Raw genomic sequence first — 25851 nt, 5'->3', positions numbered from 1 at the left:
ACTTAGAGTAATACATACTCCCAGCTCAATCCAGCAGAGGAAATGGTCACTCTCAGCTCTATTAATGTAAACAGATGTTATAAACAACAATAAAAGCTATAATAAAAGAAAGTTACCCAAGTAAATGTTTGCTTGGCTGGTTATGAGCATAGACCCATATGGGCCATTCCACCGAATTGGACCAAAGTCAGGTTGGAAATGTTTTTAAATGTGGTATGTTTTTTTCCCCAAACTTTGTCCATATATATTTTGTACCATATCTAGATTACATATATCTAGTAAAATAACCGTACATTTTTATATCGTATTTTCAGGCAGTATTGGAATGTTCTTCCTCTACCAAAAATGGTCACTACCAAAACATAGCACATACACTTTAGTAAAAAAGTATTATATTAACCTGTTAAGATTGTTTTACCTTCCCTTCTCTAAATAGTATTTTAACAAATATTTCTTGAGAGTTTTCACAATTAAATCAATGCAATTTAATTTGTAATCAAATTTCAAAGTTCAATTTATACAATTCATAAAAATCATAATGCAAACTTTCTTTGTAAAATGCATAATACTGATCATATTGATTCCAGAGTTGATGATTGTTGAAATTGAACATACAATATTAAACCAATCAGTATCATATCATTTTATTTGATAACTCAATATACTTTATTAACACATCCAGTGTTTCGGTAGTGACCACAGTATTTTGTTCTCAAGGTTGTATCATATTCCCTCAACCTTATTGCTTAATCTTAACTCATAACGTGCCTTATGTTGAAGTGTGAATGTTTGAAGCTACTGACCCAGAATCAGCACTTTAGTAACAGGCTAAAATAGAGGGGGATGAGGCTAGAATGGGTAATCTGTTTGGTAATTTGAGCAAAACACTTCATAGACATGTTTTTTTTATATATCTGAGACCTATAATATATGCCTAACAATAGTATAATAAGAGACCTTTAAAGTAACACACTGATTTTCAGACTTTAAAACACATTTATTTCAAAACTATGGGATTTACCTGCTTACCATTCCATTTTGTCAATTACCGAAATGATCAGGTCAAAAAAAAACTTTGTTTCGGTAGTGACGATTATAGCTCAAATTGAGCATAATTAAAGAATGCTAGCAAGTACATGGCTAGCATACACGTTTTTGAAGAGGTTTACACACATAAAAACCTAATACTTTGCATAAAACCCCGAAAAGGTTTACTTAATTGAAGATAATATGTGTTCGGTAGTGACAATTCTTAAGGTTACACGCCAATTTTCAGATTTTGGAACAGATTTATATCAAAAGTATGGGATATAGCTACTTGCCATTCAGCCATGAGGGACAGGGATGCAGTGTCACTGCCTAGTAAAAAATGTAGGGGTGTGGCTAAAAACCAGGCTCAGCCATTGGACTAAAACCCCTGGTTGTCATCGGTAGTGACATGAAAACTGGGGACATGATTTTTTGAGTATAGTTTTTTTATTAAAAAATTAAACCACTGGGATAATTGGGTCCCCTTTTAATATTTGCTCCCGTTTAGCATTTTGGGAGTCATAGCCATAGACTATAAAAGTCTTACCCAAAGCTGAACATAAACTAAACTGTATATATATATATATATATATCAAGTACAGTCAGTAACTACAACTAGCTAACGTTGTAGCCTAGCAGAGTGGACAAGTTGCTGTTGGCTGACAGTGAGGCACGTACCTGTCCATCAAAGTGACCACGCCCTAATTTATGCAAAAACGTTAAGACCTAATCAAAATAAAGGGTTGCGTTATAAAACGATTCACTCACCAATGTGGAATAACTATATCCCGAATAATTTGTATTGCATCCAGGGGTAGAAACATGTTTATTTCTGCTGTAAAGTTGGGCATTTTAACATGGGGGTCTATGGAAATTGATCCTTTCTGTCATCTGTCATCGCCTATCGGCCAAAAGATGAACTGCAGTTTATGGCACTTCCTTATTGGCCTCCCGGCTCTTCCCCAGAGTTTGCTGCTTGGTTATAAGCAATTATACACTCTGCAAAACACATACAGGTTCAAAACTATTATAATACCATATTAAAACAATTAGGCAAGCTTGTAACATACCAGGTCTCGTGCTTGGAATGTCAGAAGAGTTTCGCTCCATGAAAACTTGTCTTGCCCTCACCCTAATAAAAGCTGAATTAATTAATAGGTTAATTTAATATAACATAAAACCATCTTAAAACCTGAATTCCTACCTTGGTGAGAGGGAGACAATATGGAAAGTGCATCCAGGTGAAAGCCTTTCTGAAACTCCCGGCAACAAGTCTTGTATCACTTCCTGTTTACCGGTCACCAGTCATTTGACCACGTCACGTGACTGTGATGTCACTTTCCACATGAACTATGTTCAAACTTGATAATTAATCACTGCAGGCAGGAGACCTCTGTATCAGTGTATTAAAGGACATCACACATCTAAGAGTAACTGTTACTGAGAGAGGAGGAGAGGAGGAGAAGAGAAATCAGAGCGGAGTAAGAGTGGTTGTCAAAGAAGAAGCAGAGGAAGAATAGGGCTAATCGCTATAACCTAAAAATCAATTTCACATCCTTAGTTTCTGGCACCCTCTGACAGCTCCAGCTACAGTTTGGGGAGGGATGGTGTAGGATATACAGAACATCCAGCCAAAGGGATCTTAATATGAGAATCTATAGGAATCATCATGAATACAGAAAATGAAGCTTAATTCTGTATTGTTTTTTGTAAAATACAAAATTCTTATTTCTTCCCCAGGTTCATTCAAGGTCTCAGAAATATTTTAACCAATTGTGTTGCACCATTAGGTGCTGTACTTGTAAAAACTGTACTCTTCTGTAAAAGATCACTAGCCCTTAACTTTTTTTTTTTTCGTGCAAAGTTTTAATACGAGATGCCGAACAAACGCACATACAACAAAACAATAAAAAAATACCACTGAAAAAGAGGGTAGGCCTATATAATATTTAGTTGCTTAAGTAAAAAGATGTATAAGTAAAAGTGTTTTGAATGCAGGACTTTTACCTGTAGTGGAGTACTTCTCCTTGAGTATGAGCTGTGAATACTTCCTCCACCACTGCTGACTGTTCATTATGAAATAGTGTCAGTAGAACAGCTGCCTCTGTGATGTCATTGTTCTTCTCTATTGAGGCTGTGGCATTCATGTCTTTGCAATCACTTTGACAATTAAAATCATATTAGGGTTGTGCTGGATGATAGCTCCATTAAGGAAGAGGCGAACTCTGAGTGACATCCACACTTTGTTATGTTGAGGCCGACACTCCTGCACAAACTTTGATGTGATGCTAAGTGGTCGCACGTGGACACCTGCAGTTAAGAGGAAAATACAGAGACAAGTAGCACGTTTCAAAAGAGCTTTCGCCATACCACTTATGCAGATTAAACACACACACACACACACACACACACACACACACACACACACACACACACACACACACACACACACACACACACACACACACACACACATGAAGGAGTGGTATATATGCGAGAGGCCTGTTTACGACACAGAGTAAATCACTGTGTCTGATATCTTCATTTGAGACAGAGGGCTGATCACTGCTAGTCCTGCTTGTTCCACATTAACTCATTATCACACATGCTCACTCCATTAATTATCTTGCTTTTATTAGCAGCAAGAGTGGATACACACGCACACATGCACACACGCACACAAACACACAGTGGACTGATGACAAGCACTGCCTCAACCTCATCTGACAGCTAATGGCTTCATTAGGAGCAGTGTGTTAATTGGCTGGCTTTGGGGAGACGCTCGTTAATGAGGATAAATAGATTCACACCTGAGCGGGGTGCTATGTTGATATAGCAGCAATGCGGGGACCCCAGATGACGAGTAAAGTGGGGACCACTTACATGACGGGACACTTTTATTGTGGGGTCAACGTGACAGACCCCGTCACCTTTTTCGCCTTCCTCCCTGCCACAGTTTTGTTTTCCTTTCCAGGTGGTCTTAGGCCCCATTTACACGGGAACGCAAACGCAACGCAAACAAACCAAATTCGATATCAAAAAGGTCTTCCGTTCACACAGATACGCAGGGTTGGGAGGGTTACTTTGTAAATGTAATCAGTTACTGATTACTGAATACATGGCTCTGAAAGTAATCCGAATACAGTTACAGTTACGCGTCTTAAAAAAGTAATGTAATCAGATTACTTTTCGATTACTTTTCGATTACTTTATTTTTCCATCACAGATGGGTATGTTTTGGTGAACAGGAGACACAAAAAGCAAAAGGAAACTGAACGTGTTTTACTGTTTTAATGGCTTATCAAGAGCACACTGAAACATAGCATCTAAAACGATGCAACAACATAATAAACTTGTTGGGGATGCAGCTTGTGATGTGAGGAGTGAGGGACACGGCTTAGAACGGTCGTGTCGCCTTCTGTCCTGCCAGTGTTGGCAGGACATGAATTAAAATGTCGAACTCGGACTTCATTTTAAGGACATTTCGGCCAGGGGTGTAGAGCTATATTTGTTTAAGCACCGGATTGGCAAAACAGGAGAGTGTGTGCACCAGTCTGCCTTGATCTATGAATTCATGTCCGTGACACTCACAGTATCTGCTGCCCGCAGCTGTTTTATAGAAGGAAAACCTCCTTCACTTCATGAAATCTCTGCAGCGCCAGGAGGCAGCGGGAGGGTTAACTCAGCCTCTGAGAAGACGAGCGCGCAATGCCTTTCACGCACCGCCTTCGCTGTGTTTACCTTCAGAATCATAAGGCTAAAGAGCGACCGCAGGCTGATGTGTTTTAACCACACACACCTCTACACACACACGACTTAAACGCAGACTTTTGTTCCTCCATGTTTTGTTGTTATCGTTTCACTCAGCGGACCCGCACCCTTTTTTTCCAAATGCTCCCTTTTTTGGTCCATCTGCGGCAGTAATAGGTTTAGTGCGCTGTGATGATTCAGCTGTAACTACTTGAATATTAAATGTTGGGAGGAAATCTTTCCACCTATAATTGCAATAAGTAATCTAAAATGTATTCACTTCAGGTTTACGAAAGTAACTGTAATCAGATTACTCGTTTTTCAAATGTAACGCGAGCTGAATACAGTTACTTGATTTTTGTATTCTGATTACGTAACGCCGTTACATGTATTCCGTTACAACCCAACCCTGCGGATACGGCTCATTAAACGTGTCCCTTCACACGAGACCGCTCGACCCACTGTAGTACATATGCCGGACCTGTAAGTGGCGCTGTACTTCCGCCACAAAATACACCATAAGCAGCGAAGAAGACCCCCGATCATGGTTGCCATGGTTGCCCTTCTGTTTATTCTATGTGGTGGATTTAGCAACATGTAGTTCATGTAGTTCTCCATGTCCACTTGTTGCTGATGGTTGTGGTAGATGAGCTGTAGATTTTGCACTAACATCTGTAGCATGGTAGCAGTAGCAGTAGCTACTGACCATGCTACAGCAGTGAGAGGTGAGGAGAGGCGGGGCTATGGCTTCATCGTTATCAGGAAAATGATCGTATAGGACGTAAACACAGAGCCGTTTGGCCCCCCAGAGCGTTCCGGCTGCAGATCTATCCACCTTGGGACCCGTTATCATTTTAGAGGTCCGTTTCCGCGGTTCCGTTACGGCCTTGTGTGAACGAACAGGCTATACGAAAGAGAAAAGTAGCAGTTACAACCCGTTTCGTTCCTGTGTAAACAGCACCTTATTAGCCGAGTGGTTGATTAGCACCAGGAGGCCAAAACAAAGAGCAGTAGGCTATGTCAAAACAATTAGCCCCACTGTTTACCTCGCAACTCCCAGGCTGACTGCTAAATGCATCTAATCCAGGAGAGAGAGAGGGAAAGAGAGAGGAGTCAAATCAGACAGTTGCCGAAAAAGGACAACAGCTGGTCTACAGGCCAATGTGTGTGTGTGTGTGTGTGTGTGTGTGTGTGTGTGTGTGTGTGTGTGTGTGTGTGTGTGTGTGTGTGTGTGTGTGTGTGTGTGTGTGTGTGTGTGTGTGTGTGTGTGTGTGTGTGTGTGTGTGTGTGTGTGTGTGTGTGTGTGTGTGTGTGTGTGTGCGTGCGTGTGCCTTTGTGGGAGCAGTCCTCGTGCCTCAATCCATCTGCTCTCCTGGCTGCCTAGATCTCCATCCTCTGCTGTCTGGTCATGACAGCTCACAGACACGCACGCACACACACTTCTCTTTACACACGCTGGTTAGTGGAGCTCGTATTCTCAGGGGAGCAGGGGGTTGGACAGACAAAATGGAAGCAGGCGAGGCCGGTCATTTACATAAAGGTAAGGACCGAACCCGCTGAGGGGACGCTGTGTCCCCTCAGTTTGCTGTTTAACTTCTCATCTACTGGACAGTGTTTCCACCTAGTGGTGGCTAATACACTTTGCATCTCATTTATGTAAATTGGGGGAGGACACAAAGGGGAATGTAGCTGCTTGAATGATGGCTATCGGTTGAGGTCTATTCACATTCAAAAAAAACATTTTCTCACCTGATCGGACCATTAAAATACTTTATATTTAAAGCTGTATCAATCAATATTTGTGTACATCTATGTACAATGGATCAAATGTGTACACGCAATGATAAAGAGCTGAAACGTGGAGAATTTAACCAAACCTCCCCTCACTGAAAGAAAAGGAAGTCTCGAGGTTGTCAGTGTTTTTGGTAGTTGCCATCTTGGTTTTCTGGAAAAAGAAGTTCGAGAAGCTTGGAGCTACATTTATGTGACCGTAATTTACAAAATTAGCATCATGCTGTATGTGAATAAGGTTTTAAACTAGAGATTAAGAAAAAAGTCATTAGGATTTTTTTTTACTGGAGTAGCAAATCAAGAGGGAAGTAGGTAATGTTTTCATAGATCTCTTTACCATGAGACTCCCTTTTCCAACTCAAGACAAACAAGTTTAGTTTTTGTTTGCTATCTTTCTACTGTTCTCAGCTCTGACAAACCAAATGTGCTGTAGATTTAACTACCTAACAATGTATAAAGGATTGAATTCAATGCAAAAGTAATCTTAAACCAAAAAGTCCTATGATAGGAAAACACTGACATTGAAGAATAATTAACTGCAAAAATACTTTAAATTAATTTATCTCTAAATACTTATATATTTTTTAACATAGGTATAGAATGTATGCTCTTTTTTTGCAGTAGTTGTTCTTAGTGTGGAATTAGTATCTTTAATCTAGTATCTGAATACTGAGTTAATTTGTTAACCTTAAGTCATGTATACTTGTTTCCCTATGTTGAACTGTCTCTGGTAGATTTTAATGTTTTTATCAGAAAGTACAAGAAAAAACAACTTGCGCTACTTCTCTTAAAATGAGTTAAAATTCATGTAATGGAATTGCCATTTGTCAACACATTAGTGGCTATTCAGCATCCCTTACATGGGGTTGGTTTTATATTGATTGGCTTTAAAATCTTAGTATTAGACCGTTATTATTTATTTCACGAGTGGACACTGGACAGACGTGATAGAACAAACCAGCTCACACCTGATGCATGTCAATAATGATCTTTAATGTCAATATATACAGAACTTGAAAGAAAAATAGAATCTTAAAAATCAAATGAAATAAATACAATATAATACAATTTCCACAATGTCTTTTTTGAAGAGATATCAATGGACATTTTTTTTTTTTTTTTTTTTTTTTAAATTCAGCCTCTCTGGTTTGATGGGGTGCGTCCCATCCCCCCCAGAGACATCCATACAGTTCCCCCACATGCTCTTCATCTTCTTCATCATATATATTTATATTTATATTTTTGCAAACTAGAATTTCCTGTCATGGTAACCACCTTGTTCTCCACCTTTGAAGTCTTTCTTCTTTCCATATGCAGCTTTTTCTTCCTCTTTCTGATACATTGTTAGCATCACAAAGTGAGTCAGACGACGAGTTAAAGGGAGAAGAAACACAGGTTCAGCCCACATGCATTTATGTAACAAAAGTGCTGGCAGATTATTTTTGATCGTGAAGGACCTTTTTTAGAAGCAGAATCATATCTTTTTTTATTTTTAAGAGAGGCAACAGTCTTACGATGACCCTCCGTCAATACCAGCCTGCCAACACTCTCACACATAAACCATTACTGCACTTTGAAGAAAATAAGTTAAGACAGCAAACGGCAACGAGGAAAGGAGAGATAACTAAGGAGCACAGATGAAGAGCAGTGGGAGGGGGGGGGCACAGTTTACCGAAGCAGTTTTGAATCAGCCAATCACAGTGAAGGAGAACATCAGCTGGTGTGTGTTTCTTCCCCACACAGAGGAAGAGAGAATGAAAAAGGCGAGGAGGGCAAGTGCATATGAAAGCTGTGGAAATAAATACAACTCTGTGTTCCCAGCAGTAACAGATATGTGAGTTTCCCCCTCTTCCGCTTCAGCTGATGTCTTCACAATGCAACCACGTCCAGTGTGAGTGTGCATATGTTGGGGGTGTCAAATAAATAGGTTAAAAAGGGAGACAGTAGGACAACTGGCCAGGACTTTGATCTGTGTGTGTTTTTGCGTATGAGAGTCCGACTTGAGAGTTAAGTGAAACAGGAGGGCGTTGGGTGTCTACATGTCTGTCGAGGTGAGTTTCTTCATGCTGCGTCTCTGGGCTAGACTGGACGCCGCCACCGGCTCCAACACCGGCTGACTCGTCTTCTGGCTCAGTGCTGAATATGTGGCAGCCATGGCTCCCTGGAAAACAACAACATCTGGCTTTCATTTTTAATAGATAGAACACTTTAGCTTTGAAGCAATAGAGTGGTACAGGAATAAGTCTTAAACCAGGAAATGAGTCCGCATTTTAGATTGTCTCAAAGTCAATGTTTTTTTAAATTAGTTTTCGGTTAGTTCCTGAAATAAGATCTGTGGTTAACAGACGTTTAGGAGAATGTCAGGTTTTGTCACTAGTGAATGCTTGAAGCTTTTAAAAAAGGCACTAAATGAGAATACTAAACGTCATCACACTAAATATTAGCCACCTTTAGCTTAATGGTGTTGATGTGAAGTCATGGGACTGTTATGTGGTTTGATAATAACCTAACAATAGTCGTTTGCTTCTGGCGATTGCATTTACACTAATAAACAGGAGTTCAGTCAAGTTTGTTGTACCACAAAAGGCCAAGTTTTTTGTATGGTCATCAATTTGTATTGCTAATTTAACCGTGAAAACTCTAATAAAATAGATTTATCCATTCAACAAAAGACGAATTCTTCAACCAGATTCTTTGAGTGTATTTCTCAGTTTTTCCGATAACTGTCTTCTCTCTCTACATCCAGAAATAATGTCTTAGTCTTTGGTCACCTGACTGGCTAGGTCACTCTTATTGACCAATTCTTAAAATATAAAGTTGACAAAACTGAAAATTATGTGTATTGTAAAACTGTGGCTACAAATGATATGTTTCTCTAGGTTTGAAGATAGTAGGAAGCATTTGGTATTGAGTAGCAATCAAACTCAGGAAAAATATTAAATACATGTTTCGAAATTTAAAATGCAGAAAACATTAAATTATACCTTAAACAATATGTCAATTGAAATGTTATTAAGAACACCTTTGACTTTTTATAAATTCTCTGACGACGCAGGAATATGTTAACTCAAAACCCAACAAAGTTTAAAGAAATGGCTGAGTTATGCTAGCAGTAAAAGGTTGTGGCCAAAAAAGAGCTATGATGGCACCAAGGAAGACTCTTATGTCATATGCTAAGGGTAAAATGACTGCCTCTGGGTGAATAGTTCAGCAATCTAGCAAAAGTGCTCTCAACTTAAACCACTTAATGCCAAACGTCTTCTGACAAAGATACACCGTTCTGAGTTCCTTAAGAAAGAAGAAGCATTCACCCTGGAGAAGTGGGGAGATAAGGTAAAAGATGGACAAGTCTGCTCTGTTGGGCCTGGTGTTGGTAATAGAGTAGAAATGGGTCATGGAGCAGACTTCAGACCCTCTTCTGGTTTGGTCAGATGATGTGGTTCCATGTTCAGAAACACTTTATAAAGCACCATAACCAAGAAGACCAACACATGTTAGGCCATGTCTGCCAAATTTACGATACAACTAGGCTTTAACACCCAACAAGCCAAAGTCAATTTTGGGCCTTTTGTGAGCATCGTTTGCTGTCGTTTTGTGCGGTATGTCCCAAACCATTAGTCACTTTGGCAGCAGCTAATTGGCTGATCAAGCCGCTAGGATGTCGGGGGGTATAACGTATTGTATGTTTGTACCCAACCACCAGGGGGTCTCGTTTCACTTTGAATGTGTAAATATAGTCAAGGTGGAACTAATTAAAACGGTCCTCCTTTTGTTTTGTTAATGATTATTTTTCCTTTGTATTTTGGTAATATAATTTCATTGAATTAGAGATGAGTTTTATATCCCCTCATGACCTGAAAATGTGTCGAGCGTACGTACAGTGGAATACAGAAGTGTTTTAAATGAAACTGCCAGGGCACAATGTTACCCGAGTTCCCAGCATCAGGCAAATTCATAATTATAATTTGTTCTGCTTTAGAGAACTGGCACCAAAACCAGTAAAACACTGTACCACCGACCCCTATAGGGAGGCTCTATGGACCCACCTTGACGAGGTGAGGTGCATCATGGCGTGTGAGCTGGAAGTGCGGTAGCGTGTCTCTGCAGGTGATCCAGGAATGCTTCAGAACCTGCTCTGCTGTGTATCGCTGGTGAGGGTCCACGTGGAGCATATGGGACAGCAGGTCCTGGAACAATAAACAACTTCCAGTGTTAACGAACGAGTAGGAGGATTCATTTTAAAATGTGATTTCCATTGTTAAACACACGGAGGAAAAAGATCCTATGTTATCACTGGATGTACCTCGACCCAATCAAACACACAAAGAGAAAAATACTAATAGGATTACATCCAAATAAAACAGCTAAATTAGGTTTAAGTAGCACCCTCAAAAACAAATGTACAAAGTGCTTTAAAGACATCAGAGGAGAAGAAATTATAGTTCAAATAAGACTTTAAAAAGGCATAGTATCAATGAAAATGAGCTTCAAAGTGTGTACCTTCGAGCTGTCTGATACAGTATCCCAGTTGCCGCCTGTCAAAGAGAACTTTCCAGATCCTATCCGGAGCAGAATCTCCTCTGGCGTGTCGTTTGGCCCGTTAGCAAACGGCGTGTACCTGACGGGAGATAAAACACAGACGTTAGCAAAAGACAGAATCTCATTCCTTGGATTCTCCTTAAGTCCAAAACTGTTCCAATTGGTTTGGAGCTTCATTTGAAACATTGAGATGTTGCTATATGAATCATATTTTGAAATATGAAGTGAATCAGGCTATTTTAGTAATCGGTTCCAGTGGTGGCTGCAGGACATTGTTTCTGACTTGTGTTCTCCTACCTTTTCAAATAACTCCAGAGCGTTGTCAAGTCCCACAGTCAAAGATAATCGAAAATATATTGGTTTTTTTATTATTTTCAAAATTCAAAACAAATCTCAAAACTACCATCATAAGTGTTTGAGTCAAAGCAACGTGACGACAAAAAAACAAGGTCATATTATGTATCTTGTAAGCTTGGCTCTCCATCCCATTATCTTATTAATGATGACCAAAGTGACGAGTTATATTCACTAAATAAAGTTGATTTAACCAAACAACAAAAAACTAAATTGACTGCCACATTGTTTTTGTTAATCTACAATCAGCTAAATTAATTGATCCAAGTTTTCCACAACTACACAAACAACACAAGCAGAGTAACAAAAGCTCTTATCTAAAGCTTCTATTTTCAGCTCCATGTCTGCAACATTTAAAAACGTTTGACCCTTCATGATTAATCATCGCCTCCCACATTCAAAACAAATGATCCAACCGTTGTCTTTGTGAGTCTTACCCTGCCAGCATGGTGTACAGTAGAACTCCAAGGCTCCATATATCACAGGCTGCATCATAACCCTGCCGCATCAGTACCTGCAGCCACACAAACACGGAAAAGCAAACCATTAGGGACTACTTAGGGAACAATACAAATGTTGTTGTAATAAATGTAGTTTAAATGTTGTTTATTACACTTAATATAATCTTGTTTAAGTAAACAAGATGATTAACAAGTAAAAAACTGAGGTATAAACCATGGCTGCACAATTGATAACATTTCAATGAACTTGCAAAATGGACTGGTGCTAATTCTGAGTTATGAATGGAGATGTGCAAAGTTATCCTAGCCTAAGAACTGTATTTTACAGACGTAAAAAACGTTTGGGTACAAATCCCCTTTATAAACAAAAGAAGAAAATAATTGTAATATAACTTTCAATGATGATTGGAAACCATTTTCAAATCGCAATATCATTCAAAAATAATCGGAGTTAGTTATATTTTCATAGGTTTAACACTACTGTGAATTCATTGAGTGAATTCATTTGAGTATATAAATGAAACAAAATATTTAACTTGTTTCGTTTATTAGAGTTTTACAAATTAATCAATATATAAAAAGGGAGGAGTTATAAGGTAGCTTTTTTTGTTCAGTAAAAGTTCTCTGTAGTTTTTCACTATTTTAAAAGCAATGCCTCATATGTTTTATATTAGTTGTCCCAATTAAAACTCAAAGTTAAATTAAATTGTTTACCCTAGTCTACTACAACTTTTCTGTATCTTAAAAGTGCATCCTTCAGGTATCAAGTCTTATATTCCCTCTGGCATCGGGTCTCTTTCTGCTTCCATCGCTTCTCACCTCGGGTGCCACAAAGTTAGCGGTGTAACAGGGGGTGAGGAGCAGGCCGTTGCCTCCTCGAAGCTGCTTGGCGAATCCAAAGTCACAGATCCTGATGGAGTCAGGATTTCCCGAGTCATCCATGTAAAGGATGTTACTGGGTTTCAGGTCTCGGTGTACCACCTGGGGGGGAGGAGGAGAAGAAGAAGAAGAAGAAGAAGAAGAAGAAGAAGAAGAAGAAGAAGAAGAAGAAGAAGAAGAAGAAGAAGAAGAAGAAGGAGGAGGAGGAGGAGGAGGAGGAGGAGGAGGAGGAGGAGGAGGAGGGGGACATTAGAGAAGCAGAAGACACAACGTTCCACTTGTGCTCCTCTAGTACAGAAGTGTCCGCTCACCCCTTGGCAGTGGAGGTAGTCAACAGTCTTGGTGATGGTGTAGAGCACAGCACTGGCCTCTCTCTCAGAGAAAAACTTCTGCCTGAGGATCTTATCCAGCAGCTCCCCTCCTTTCATCAGCTCCGTCACCAGGTACACGTACCTGCCTTCGTCATACACCTGGCACACACATGCATGTGGAGAGACAATCTGTCAGTATGGCGTCAAACTAAAACTTTAAAGTAGACACACACAAAAGTCACTGACGTCTTTCAGAGTGATGATGTTGGGATGCTGCCCGTAACGCATCAGGATTTCGATCTCCTCGGAGGGGTCCCTCTTGCTTTTGTCTATAATCTGCGACACATAAAAACACAGATATGAGCAGTTAGTCAAAAAACAAACGTATAACAATCTTAACTAGCTGATATTTGGCTTTAGTTGCTAACGCCATGCTGCCCTCTGCTGGTCTGTTGGCGACCCTGAACACAATAACGTTTTTATTAGAATCTAAATTATCTTTATTTACAGAGACACGCTTAGAGATGGGTCGGAAATGCCCCCCCCCCCCCCCTTAGCCAATTGAAGCGCTAGTGTTACGTCGCGTCACTATGTTACAAAGGGGTCCAATGGAGGCAGGGGGAGAGTGTGTGGGAGCATGAAGGATGTTAGCCTTTGCAGACCATTTACATGCACAAAAAGCTATAGAACACACTACAGGAAAGGGATAACTCCAAAAAGCATAGTAGGGCTACTTAAAACATTTATAAGAATGCACAGCCTTGTGTCCAATTATTGATGTTGACCATTAGCCATTATCATATTACATTGTAATCCCATTACATTGTGTCACCAGTTTAAAAGAACAGAAAGAGCTCCAGCAGTGCTCATTGACGTCAAAGAAAAAGGTGGATCCCCATCCTTCATGAGCCACTTCTGAATGTCATCTAACCGGCTAACTCTCACTAATAACTGTGCGAGCCTGTGTTAGCGTAAAGCATGGAACCATCACAAATGAGCCCTGATGATACGTGGATTAAAACAAAGGAAGAAAAATGTACTACCTTCACAGCATAGTGCATGGCAGAGACTCGGTGTACACATCGTTTACAAATGGAGTAGGAGCCGACCCCTATGTCCTCCTGCAGCTCGTAAAGATCGGAGAACTTTGTGGAACCCCCGTGCATCTGGAGAGAAACACATTTGAGTTGTTACACTATCTTTAACCCACACCGAAAAACAAAAAATATATAAAAAGCATTCCTCTAAAATCAGCAGCTTCTGTCCTTCACAAGCCATGCCTACACATTTGATGAGTAATCGCAAAGCTGGAACACCCACAGCATTTTAACTTCACAAATACGCCAGAGTGCGACTTGTAGTAGTAATGATATTAGAAACCGAGCTGAATTTAAATCGTTATTTACCACTATTGTCAGGGTTCGTACGGTCATTGAAAACCTGGAAAAGTCATGGAATTTCAAAATGCAAATTCCAGGCTCTGGAAAAGTTATGGAAAACAATATTTTTCCCAAAGTTTTGGAAAAGTCATGGAAATGTAACTAAAGTTGCGTCAAATTTAGTTTACATTTTATCTAATCGCCGAAATAATCTGCGGTCGCCAGCTGTTATGTGCCATCATGACGCGCATGGTGTTATTTTTTAATATATGAAGTGCGAGCTGTGTGCTCGAGTCTTCTTGCCTGTCGGCTGCACTCTGCTGCTCCGGGATGAAGGTCAGCTACATTATCTACGGTACGTTCGTTAACTGTGCGGAGTCACTGTGGCACAGACTCCTCCGCTGGTGAACAGCTGTTAGAACGGGCCGTTCAGGTGTTCAGAGCAGAGCGGCAGAGCGTGATGTGAACTGAAACGTTTTTCTGTCGCAATATTATTTAAGGAATCGTTGAGCTAGCTAGCATACATTGTCACTATCTGCTAACGTTAGCTTTAGCCTTCGTTTTCTAATCGTTTTTTTCATAGGCTATAAACAGAGGTGGTATAAGGATAGATATTGTACTAGAATAAAAGTAGAAGTACTCAGGTCTTGTTCTTGAGTAAAAGTAGAAGTACTCAGATCTTGTACTTGAGTAAAAGTAGAAGTACTCAGATCTTGTAGTCAAAGTAGAAGTACTCAGATCTTGTACTTGAGTAAAAGTAGAATTACTCGGGTCTTGTACTTGAGTAAAAGTAGAAGTACTCAGATCTTGTACTTAATTAAAAGTAGAAGTACTCAGATATTGTAGTCAAAGTAGAAGTACTCAGATCTTGTACTTGAGTAAAAGTAGAAGTACTCAGATCTTGTACTTGAGTAAAAGTAGAAGTACTCAGGTCTTGTACTTGAGTAAAAGTAGAAGTACCAGAGTGTAGGAATACTCTGTTACAGTAAAGGTCCTGCATTCAAAATGTTCCTCAAGTGAAAGTAGAAAAGTATTCTCATCAAAATATAGTGAAAGTAGCGACAGTAAAAGTAGTCGTTGTGCAGATTGGTCCATTTCAGAATAATATATATGATATGTTTTATAATGATTGATCATGAAAGTGTTCTCAAAGCTGGTGAAGGTGCAGCTAGTCTGAAGTACTTTGTAGACTGCAGGGTAGCTGGTGGATTTACTCCAGGTGGAACTAAAGTCTGATTCAACACTTGATTATATTTCACATCATTCATCCACATCTGTGAAGTAACTGAAGCTATTAAATACATGCAGTGGAGGAGAAGTACACCATGTACCTCTGAACTGTAGAGGAGTAGAAGTACACAGTAGCAAAACATTGAAATATGTATCTCAAAATTGTACCCACGTATAGTACTTGTTGAGTTTATGAACTTAGTTACTTTACACCAGTGGCTATAAAGATAGAAAGACTAAGCCTTGCACAGAGGCATGAAAATACATTTTCAAAATGCTCAACAGTGCTGCCAAAATGATAAACTGACTGCTACACAATTAAAATAAATGCTTTTATATATGTCTATTAGATGTGACTCTTTGGCATTTCTGTTATTATTAACGCTGCTGCTTTAGTTGTTCCGACTGCTAAAATCCTGTTATTCCTAATTTTAAAGCCGATATTCCGTGGGGTCGGGGGGCTCGGGTCCTTGTCACCTTTTTCATACCTGATAAGTTTGCATCCCTGACTACAGTTGCTTTAGCGTGTAGAAGCTAGTAAGCCTACTATTTGACTTGTTTTAGATAGGCACAACATGTTTCATATGCAAACCTTATTTTCCTGTTCCATGTTAAAATAAACCATTTTCAGTCGTAATTTTCTTTTGGTCATGGAAAATGAGGTAAAGGTCATTGAGAAGTCATGGAAAAGTCATTGAAAATCATTGGTGAAAAAGTGTATGAACCCTGTATTGTAGAATTAGGTCGCTATTAACATGTTAGCTAATACCGTTAAGTGAGCCATTCTTGCTATTTCTACCATCATGTCAATTATTTAAGATCCTCATTTCCCTTGATTGTAAAGAAAACTACTTTTAACTTTGCTAAGAAAAAATAAAGAAGGCAGTCAGTGACAAATAAGAAGTGTGAGTTTTGTCAACTAAAATGTGGCGAAAATGTGTTCAGCAACAGTTCCATGTGTGTGAACTAACAGTGTTTTGACCAGCTTTTGCAAGGGCGCTGCCTGCAGGAAGAAGTCTGTGCAAAGCTCCACATTAGTACACACTTCTAGTCGCCATCATGTGGCAAACCCGCTATCGAGTGGTGCTGGAATGAGTCCTAATGCAAAACAAAAATGTCCCAAATTGGGAACAATAAAGTACCCATCTATCTATCATCTAATCGCGGATATGAGTTAGCATTTCAGCACTTCCGGTTAGTAAAGACAAGCTAACGAAATGTTCATGTTTTCTTCTATGACATAAAATATGTTAAAGAATGTCTGAAGCTTTTACATGCCTTAGAAAACAGTGGTTGCTAACAAGCAGCTAAATGAGACTTCTACATGACACAACACTTGTGTCATGCGACCGTTACGTAGTTATGAATAGCATTTCCACTACAACTATTAGTGTAAGCTTCATAAAAGTTTGTTTCCAAAATCGTATAAAGATCCTATTGGATTTTAGTCGAGGGAGCTCTTGCGATGCTACCTCCCAGGTTAATACGTCATCACTGCACCACTTTTTAAGAGATAAACGGATTCATTCTTTAACATTTGTGCACATATTATTGTATTCAAGCTGAAAATGTACATGTGTAACTTATGATAGAGGACATTTGCAAGATGATGTGTGTTCACCTGAACGATGGGGAGTATGCTGAGCATGGGGGAGCTCTTGTTCTCATCCATAGGGGCTGGAGCAACGAAACTGAAGCCTTTGAAGAGCTGGTGGGCATTAGCACTGGGCGGGATACCTGGGGAGTCTGCACATACAAAAGATCATTCATATTATCGTCATGTGAACACACACACACACACCCACTACATGTTGTCAGTGCTCGGATGCAGTTTCCATGGCTGCAGGAGTCGTTTTTAAGTATTGGAACAGAACGGTGTGCATGTGTGGCTTTTTACCTTTAGGCGTTTTAGCAGTGAACTCGGGGTCGAAGCAGAACGTGTCATCTGGTTTACCTGCCGCAGGCTTGAATGGGGGCTGGAGCTCTCTCCTGTACAGTTTCTGCAGAAGATACGGACACACGCACACACACACACACACACACATTAAACCCCACCACAGCAATGTGTGTGAACATATGCGAGAGAGAAAAGCCAAGACCCCTCCCAAATGAACCCGCTGTACAGCCTGGTGCAGCCAACAGCATCCTGCAGGCTCTTAAACGCTCACGCAGGGCTATTAGTGCACACACAGCGAGAACTGGACCTCTGCCCAGACACACACACACACACAGTCGGCACAGCCAAGACTGATGGCCAGAACTCACCACGCCAACCGTTTGTTAGGTGTGAATATTCGACAGAAGTTGGAGACTTTACATGCGTGTGTGTAAATCTGTGTGTGTGTGTGTGTACTCACATTCCAGTCGATGGTGGAAAAGAAAGCGTGGCGTTTGATCTCCTCCACTCCGTCGGGCCCGGCCCCTGAAGACACAGATCAGTCCGATTCATTTAACCTGGCAGGTTCGTTTTCTATTGTTTTCACAGGATCAACACATTCACACGTTTTTTCCCTCAGCGGGTTTTCGCGGTGTGATTTAAGTGGATGCCAAAATGTTAACAGGCTCAAATGATGCGAGGAGTGCTATGTGAGAATCAACACATCACATTCCATTTTACAGGCAGGGTTATCTGACTAATGTAACAAGTTACTCAAGTGAAATACTTTAAAGGGGCCCTAATAAACAAAGGTTCAAGTTGATAATGGCATTGTGCGCCTCTGCTGGGACATGTTTCCATGCTTTAATGTTCACAAAGCTCTTTCTTTCTCTCATACTGCCTGTGCTGCAGCACCTCTTTCACCCTCTGTCTGAAACCAGAGCCCAGTCTGCTCTGATCGGTCAACCCTTTAGAGATGTCCCGCCACGTAGCCCATCACAATGTTTTGGAGCGCTAGCCAATAGAAGCGCGAGTGTTAAGTTAAAAAAAGGGGTCCAATGGAGGCGTTTCAGGCAGTGTGAGAGAAACTCCCTCTGGAGGGAACTCTGGGATTGTAGCCTTTGCAGACCATTTACATGCAGTAAAACATATAGAAAACACTACAGGAAAACAACAATACAGCAGTGAAATGCATCACGTATTTTAGTAAAGGTGACATTTTACTGCGCAATGACTACTTTTGATACTTAGATTTTGCCGTTTATACATCAGTAAGGTTTTAAACGAGGTCTTTAACTTGTAGTGATTGTCACAGTGTGATATTTTGACTAAGCATCCGAACACACCATCAGGTGTTTCTTTGAAATGCACCTTACCCAGTCTGTTAGCGGGGTTACGTTTAAACAGCATTCTCAGCAAACTTTGGGCTTCCAGACTTAGGAACTGGGGCATTCCCAACTTAGCTCTGGAGGGGGGGAAAGAGCAGAAGGACATGTTGGTATGGCGCTACAGTCGATTAGTAATTACAAAACGTGTCTCACTTCCGTCACGCTCCGAGTGTCTTAATCATGCAGTGTGTAATGACTCACTTGAGAATCATGTTCATGGTCTCGTTGCGGTCTTTCCCTTGGAACGGTAATGTCCCCGTTAGCATCTCAAACTACAAACAACACAATGATAGAAAAGAAAAAATCATGAACATGAACTAAAGCAGTTCATATAAATGTCTAAGCAATAAAAAGAGGCATGTTCTGTACCATGAGTACTCCGAGAGACCACCAGTCCGCACTTTGTGTGTGTCCTCTCCTGTTGACCACCTCAGGGGCCATATACTCCACCGTACCACAGAAGGAATAAGCCTTCTTATCAACATCTACTGACTCTTTACTCAAGCCAAAGTCTGCACGAGAGCAATGCAAAGCAAAAGAGGTTAAATACACAGCTGACACAACTCTTATCCTCTAAAGGTGTTGGCACAAAGTAACCACTGATGAAAGTCAGCCTAAGGACAACAATTGGGTCATGGATCCATTTTCATGCTGCCACATTTAATATTAAACATTTTAATTACAGGCATAGGTCAAGACAGTTTCATTTCTCTTTTGGATTAAGTCAAATATATGTGTGTATTAAATACAAAACCTACCTGTTAACTTTATGTGTCCAGCTTCATCAAGTAAGATGCTGAAAGACAAGAACAGGGTTCCATGGAGGTGAGCTTCAAACAACAAAACAACAGCATTTAAGTCATACTAATGCCTTTCAAATCTCCTTGATGTGGTTTTAAATCTGTGTAAGTACTCAATGTAATGTCCTATATGTAAATATTCAGGCCGAGGAGAAGTCTGGACTCAAGTCAAACTACAGAAAAACACTAAAGCCCATTCATCCTAAAGAGAATGACATGATACCCTACTTATTGAGTTGAAGGGAAGGTTCACCCCAAAATTAAAAATATTTTTAAAGTGCCTTTAGTCCGATGTATTTATTTAGATTTGTTTTGGTGTGGGTTGTCACATTTTGGAGATGAGACCAAATGGCACTTGGCTTGCGTTGTTTAAACCACTAACAAATCATTTGAAAAACTATTAAATATATAATTTCAATATATTGGAGATGCATTTCTTTGACTTTAGGGTGAACTGTCCCTTTAAATCTTGCCATGTTGTACACACCTAGAGATGTATTCTGCTGACTGAAGGCCTCTTCACAACATTTGATATGAAATATTTTCAATGTTTTAGGCTTTGTCTATGTTTTATGCAATCATGCAGCGAAAGGGAAATATGTAGCTTTGTCTTGTAACATAATTATCTCTCTATGACAGAACAATCTTTTTTGCTTTAAGTTCTTTGAAACTGCACAGTACAAAAGATTAATTTCACTCATTCACCATTTTGGCAAAAAGTAAATATGGAGAAAGTCAAGGATTAGATATCTTATGAAACAAAAAAGCAATAATATAAACACTTTGATGTTTTAATTTTTACCAACATTTGCCTACTTTTTCAATGAAATGTAAGTCTACTCTTCAATGTGCTTTTGCTGTTTTAATGCCGTAAATGTCCCCGTTGCGGGATAATTAAAGTATTTCTGATTCAGATTTTTGAAGGATAGTCGCAGTAATGTCTGGCCATTCTTGAAATAATGAGTAATGCTAATGACATTTGATGACAGCCAGAGCCGTACAGTTTTTCTATAAATTGAAAGATGACAGGGGTTTGTGTGTGGGGTCAAAGGTTAAGGAGAAGTCTAGGATTCTTACTTCTCTGGCTTGAGATCTCTGTAAACTATGCCCAAGCTGTGCAGGTGGTCGAGGGCCAGGGCCAGCTCTGCAAGGTAGAATTTCACATCTTCCTCTGTAAACATAACCTGATAAGAACTGGACAAATTTACTCTCTGAACTAAGAAGATGGGAAGAAATTCAGCAGCAAAAGAAGAAAAAAAAAGACACAACTTCAACATTAAGCTTCAGTAACCGCAAAGAGAATGCAACAGTATTATTATTGTCGCAATATGAACATTTCAAAAAAGGTTACACAACTCAGCAAGCTGTTGATCTGACACTGCCAGCAGCTATCGCTTTGGTGCTGAGACATGTTTTCAACACAAGGTCTATCTGGAGAACAATCACACATTGTCTGAGCGTCCTGAAAGAATTTGAAAAAGAGCCGTGCCTCTAACTGACAAGGCACGGATGATCTACAAAGGGATAGAGATTCCAAGAAAAACGTGTTTCCATGAGGAATTAGAGTCTGAATTAGAGTAAAAAGCTAAAAAGAAAAACAGGAGACAAATGACTTGGCAGTGCCTTAGCTCTTACAAAATATATTAAAAATGTCTGCATACTAAATCTGCACCTGTTCCATTTGTAGCCGTCAGACTAACGATCCCTTAGGGCTTTATATGTATTTCAGATTTTTCACAAGCATTGGGCGTTTAAAAAAAACGCTATTAAGGACATGCTGTTCTTTTCACACAGTTAAAAACAACAGTTAAAGTGGCAGTTACAGTTAAAGTGTAATGATAAGGCAACAAGACGTCAGCTTACCTCTTTGGATAAGCGAGTGAATACATCCCCTCCCCTGAGAAAGTCCAGTATTAAATACAGTTTCCCTTCCGTCTGAAAGGCTGCGAGACAAGGACAACAAGTCAATTACCTGCAAGCTAATTCAGGAGTTTTTCAACAGAAACACTCGGGGTGACGCAAGTAAACAAATTAACTTGGAATGGCAACAGATTGCCCACATAAACAATGATGAGGAAGGTTTTTTTGTTGTTGTTCTTTTGTTGCAGGATTCGGGTAAAACTACTAAACCCAACCTAAGAAGAACCCATTTAAAATGTTAATCATGGGCCAATACTTTACACTAATGGAAACAGGCCTGTGCTGACCTTTGTAGTTAATGTTTGTATGTGTATTGTGGCAATCTTGTCAATAAAAAACTGATAATATAGAACAAAAATTATAATATTAAATATACATTTGTTTAACTTGATCAATTCGGAGCACTTCCTGTTAGACAATTATGTAATAAAACCCAAAATATTCCTATAAATTATGCAAGCGTTTGTGATTTGAACATTATGACACACACACAGCTTAGCCCCACCTGAACATGGATGCAATCTGTATGATTACCCATAATCACCTGAACACTAACAGCTTCTCTTACCGTAGTGCAATTTCACTATGAAGGGATGGTTGACTTCCACTAAAATGTCTCTTTCCATCTTAGTGCGAACTCTGTCCCTGACTGGAGAGAGACATAACGAGAAGGGGACAGCGAGAAAGAGAGAGAGAGAAATTCAACACCGAGGACGGAACATGACGGGACGTTATATTGCACTGTGGTGTTTTGTGAGGACATCAATTAAAACAAAGTTGCATTACCTTTCAAAGATGCCTTTTTTAGAACTTTCATTGCATATAACTGACCCGCATCCGGACCAATGATCTTCCTGACAAGAAAAACCTGAGAGAACAGGAGACATTTTAGATGGATTGAACACCTACGCTTGCACCGTGGAAAGATGTGTCTGCTTGTTCCTCACCTTGCCGAAAGAGCCCTGGCCGAGGACTTTGAGCAGCTCAAACTGACACGGATCAGCTTTCTCACAGCCCTCTTTCACATGATGAGTGATGGGAATCTCCTCATACGTCCCTTCATCCTACACAAACAGCATCAGCATGAGACTCAACATCGTATATCACACGCACATACGTTTAATCCCATCACTACTTACACAGTGTGAGAAAGAGTCTCCCTCCTCCATGGGCTCGTCCATGATCTCATGTCCATTGACCTGCGGAAAAGGCGAAAAAGATTTCATGAGCGTCGGCAACAGAAGACACTTTCACAAAGCGTGTTCATCCTTGTTTTTCAGCTGAGCGGGAGTGCAGCTGCTGCACGCCCCCATGTATGACGGAAGATGCAACAGATGAAATCGATGAGTCAGATACAATAACAGTGTGCTTTCACTTTTCTATTTGTTGTCAAACAGCATGGAGTCCATACTTTAAGCCTGTCCAGCTGTCCAGCTCTCATCCTGTCCCCTTTAAAGCCTCTCATTATTAGCATTCTAGCTTAATCCCCAGCCAGGGTAAAAACAACATGTCTGACTCGCTCAGTCTGATGTTTTGTTAAGGCTGCAGTCAGAATTCAACCTCTTCAGGACAAACTAGGGTCTAGCTCTTTCATGGATGTGGCCACAAAGCTTTTCATTTCTTTATTTAAAGACAGATAGACTTGCTTTGTTCAACTGAGAGTTACATTTAAGGAGCCAGTTTTATGCCCCTCTTTTGTTTGGTTAAAAAGCCACTCACTGTGATATTGTCAGCAAAGGAATGTGAGATATTTCAGCATCCTCACATAAATCAGACAATAAACTGAACGCCGTGACATTAACCAGGTCTGCGTATTTCAATTCTGTGCTGAAGCTCAGCCTGCGATGATGTATTCAGTTCAGTGTGTTTGTGTGTTGAATTCCATCAAGCCTCTGAAGAGGGGGGATGAGTCATAGCAGCTACGCAAGCCCACTCAGTGGGTGGAGCCACCGACTCATGTACATCCACAGAACCAAGGCCAACAAAACACTTTGCAATATCTTAGTACTACAGGATGACATCATCATAAACAACCGAATCGTTCGCAATTTCCACTTTAAACTTAAGTAAGACATAAAACATAAAAAAGAAAATGTGTCAAAATATAAGCCTCAGTGCATCTTATGAAGTGTAACATCCAGCCACAGTCAGGACCGTGTCATAATTCACACATACATTTTCACTCCCACCTTTGCCGTGGCTCATCACTGGCTTGAAACAGAGTGCAGCCTACACTTGCAGTACAACCAGGCGAGTCTTTTTCAGCCATTTGAAAAGATGTGTGACAGTCATATACAATTTAATCCAACAGTCACTGACACGGCATGCAATACTTCACAGTATAAAAGCACACAAAATTCATTAAACAACCCGCACAACCACAAGCCAAGTTTGAGTGGCTAATGTTTACTTATGTGGTTCTAAGGAAAGTAGATTAGAGTGGTTGCTTATTTGTAGGGAGCGACGAAAACATTAGGAATATTTGAGGCACACCAGTTGAAGAATTAGTTAGTGGTGACATGCCAGCTACATAAACTAATCTCATTCAAAAGATTATCAAAAATGCGGTGTCCTAAGTCTTTCAACTATCACTAAAGAAGCAAAAGAAAAATAGACTAGGTCAGAAGTGTATTTTGCAAAATACATTTATTTTGGCTTTTTTTTTAAGATAGTCATAGCAGTCATTCAGACTGTAGGTGTTAAAGACTGCATATAATCCCAGAGATGGAGAGGTTTAGGATGTCAGGTTGGTTTAGCTGCACATTAAAAACACACATGATAGTGGGGCCCAGGCGAAAGCAAACTGAGACTTTCCACAGTTATACAGAAATAAGATTCATATATAAAAGGTTATTAATGGTTTCACTAAAATGTATGGAAGTGAAACAATAGCTCATTATAACTACAAGGGTTGATATTTTATTACGATTTTTTTGTAGTTATTGAGTCTGTTAATGTTTATCACGACTTCACTTACACAATGCAGCTAAAACACTTCCGTATGTGTAGATTATACATTTATCAAACTATGAGTTATAACGTAACTAACAAAAATATAGTTTAAACTAATAACAGCAGCACTATTTCACTCGTGCTGCCGACAAGCCAGCCCTCACTTGTGAAGGCGTCTGACCAAATGTTACCCAGCTAACCTTAGTGTTAAACTTCATATTTATTTAACGTTGCTGACACATTCCACAGCGTAACTGCACATACAAAGACACTTTTTCTCGGCTCTTTATTTACAATATGTTTGGGGTTGAATTAAAACTTGTCCCCAAGTTTCACGCCTGCAAGCTGTCAGCTAGCAAGCTAGCTAATGCTAGGCTAAGCTAGCTATGAGGCAAACTCCTTGAGAAGTGTAAATAACAACAAAAGCGAGGAGGTTGTTTGTTGTTGGATTAAGATCCCGTCCTTTGTGCTGATAATTAGCGGTTACGAAAGCCCGGACGAGTGGCTTTCAAAAAAATAAACCCGGTACAGTACAACAAAGATAAACACCTAACCAGCTGTTAGCATGCGCTAGCTTGTTAGCATGCATCACGGTGCGCTGCAGGTCGTGACGCGAATGTAAGCTCTACCCAAAAAGCTAACATAACCGGACAGAACAAACCAAAAACAATGTTAGGCAAATCAGTATGCAAAGCAATCTGTTTGCAACTCACCTCATTACAAACGCTGTTTTCGTCCATCTTGTGCCAGGATCCCTCTCTAAGTCTAAGGCATCGTAGTCTACCTAGACCCCCGCTCCACGTTGCATGTCTTCCCCTCTGTGGATGTCCGGTTGTTCTGCTTTGATGATCAGATCCAAAGCTGTGTGTCTGCAGACCACGATCGGGATGGGATCGGGGGGTCTGTGTGGGGAATAGTTGATGCTGATGACTGGACCATACGCTCGCCGACAGCACCGCTACCCTGCCATGGATGTGAATATGGCGGCTATCGTGGTACCTGGTCGTCAGTGAATGAGAGTTTATTGACGTATTTATGACGCAATTCAGTTAAGGATTTCCCCCCGTCCAAACCAAAGCAGCGGATCTGGACATAGACAGGAGGAAGAGAGGACGTGGTGATGGGGGGGCGACTTGATGCTGCATGACATGCTGACTGTGACACTATGCATCCGGTTGAAGGGTCTCTGCTA

General features: G+C 40.2%; 1 protein-coding gene across 2 annotated transcripts; it reads right to left on the bottom strand.

Annotated features, from left to right (window-relative positions):
• Positions 1-7542: 7542 nt before the first annotated feature.
• rps6kal (ribosomal protein S6 kinase a, like) lies at positions 7543-25761 on the bottom strand. 2 transcript variants are annotated; one of them, XM_034092702.1, is made up of 22 exons: positions 25373-25761; positions 22847-22906; positions 22655-22771; positions 22494-22575; positions 22276-22356; positions 21651-21730; positions 20865-20971; positions 19746-19783; positions 19357-19499; positions 19189-19259; positions 18976-19064; positions 18081-18145; positions 17621-17723; positions 17345-17469; positions 14158-14280; positions 13361-13450; positions 13115-13273; positions 12744-12905; positions 11901-11977; positions 11071-11188; positions 10617-10757; positions 7543-8731 (listed from the first exon to the last, which is right to left on the bottom strand). In XM_034092702.1, the coding sequence occupies exons 1-22, from the start codon at positions 25397-25399 to the stop codon at positions 8606-8608; spliced, it is 2184 nt and encodes a 727-aa protein (XP_033948593.1). In that variant the 5' UTR covers positions 25400-25761; the 3' UTR covers positions 7543-8605. The 2 variants fall into 2 exon arrangements, with proteins under 2 accessions (XP_033948593.1, XP_033948594.1); XM_034092703.2 differs by lacking the exons at positions 22494-22575; positions 22655-22771; positions 22847-22906; positions 25373-25761 and having other exon boundaries at positions 20865-20981; positions 22276-22355.
• Positions 25762-25851: the final 90 nt, after the last annotated feature.

The sequence above is a fragment of the Pseudochaenichthys georgianus genome, chromosome 10 (assembly GCF_902827115.2).
Source record: "Pseudochaenichthys georgianus chromosome 10, fPseGeo1.2, whole genome shotgun sequence".
NCBI lineage: Eukaryota > Metazoa > Chordata > Actinopteri > Perciformes > Channichthyidae > Pseudochaenichthys > Pseudochaenichthys georgianus.
The sequence above is the reverse complement of the archived record's forward strand: the minus strand, read 5'-3'. Positions and strand labels throughout refer to the sequence as shown.

Coding starts and splice junctions, on each gene's coding strand:
- rps6kal (XM_034092702.1), bottom strand. CDS start 25,399: ATGGACGAAAACAGCGTTTGTAATGAG. Junction 20,972..21,650: donor TCACTCGCTTATCCAAAGAG/GTAAGCTGACGT, acceptor AGTTCTTATCAG/GTTATGTTTACAGAGGAAGA. Junction 10,758..11,070: donor CTGTATCAGACAGCTCGAAG/GTACACACTTTG, acceptor TTATTGTTCCAG/GACCTGCTGTCCCATATGCT.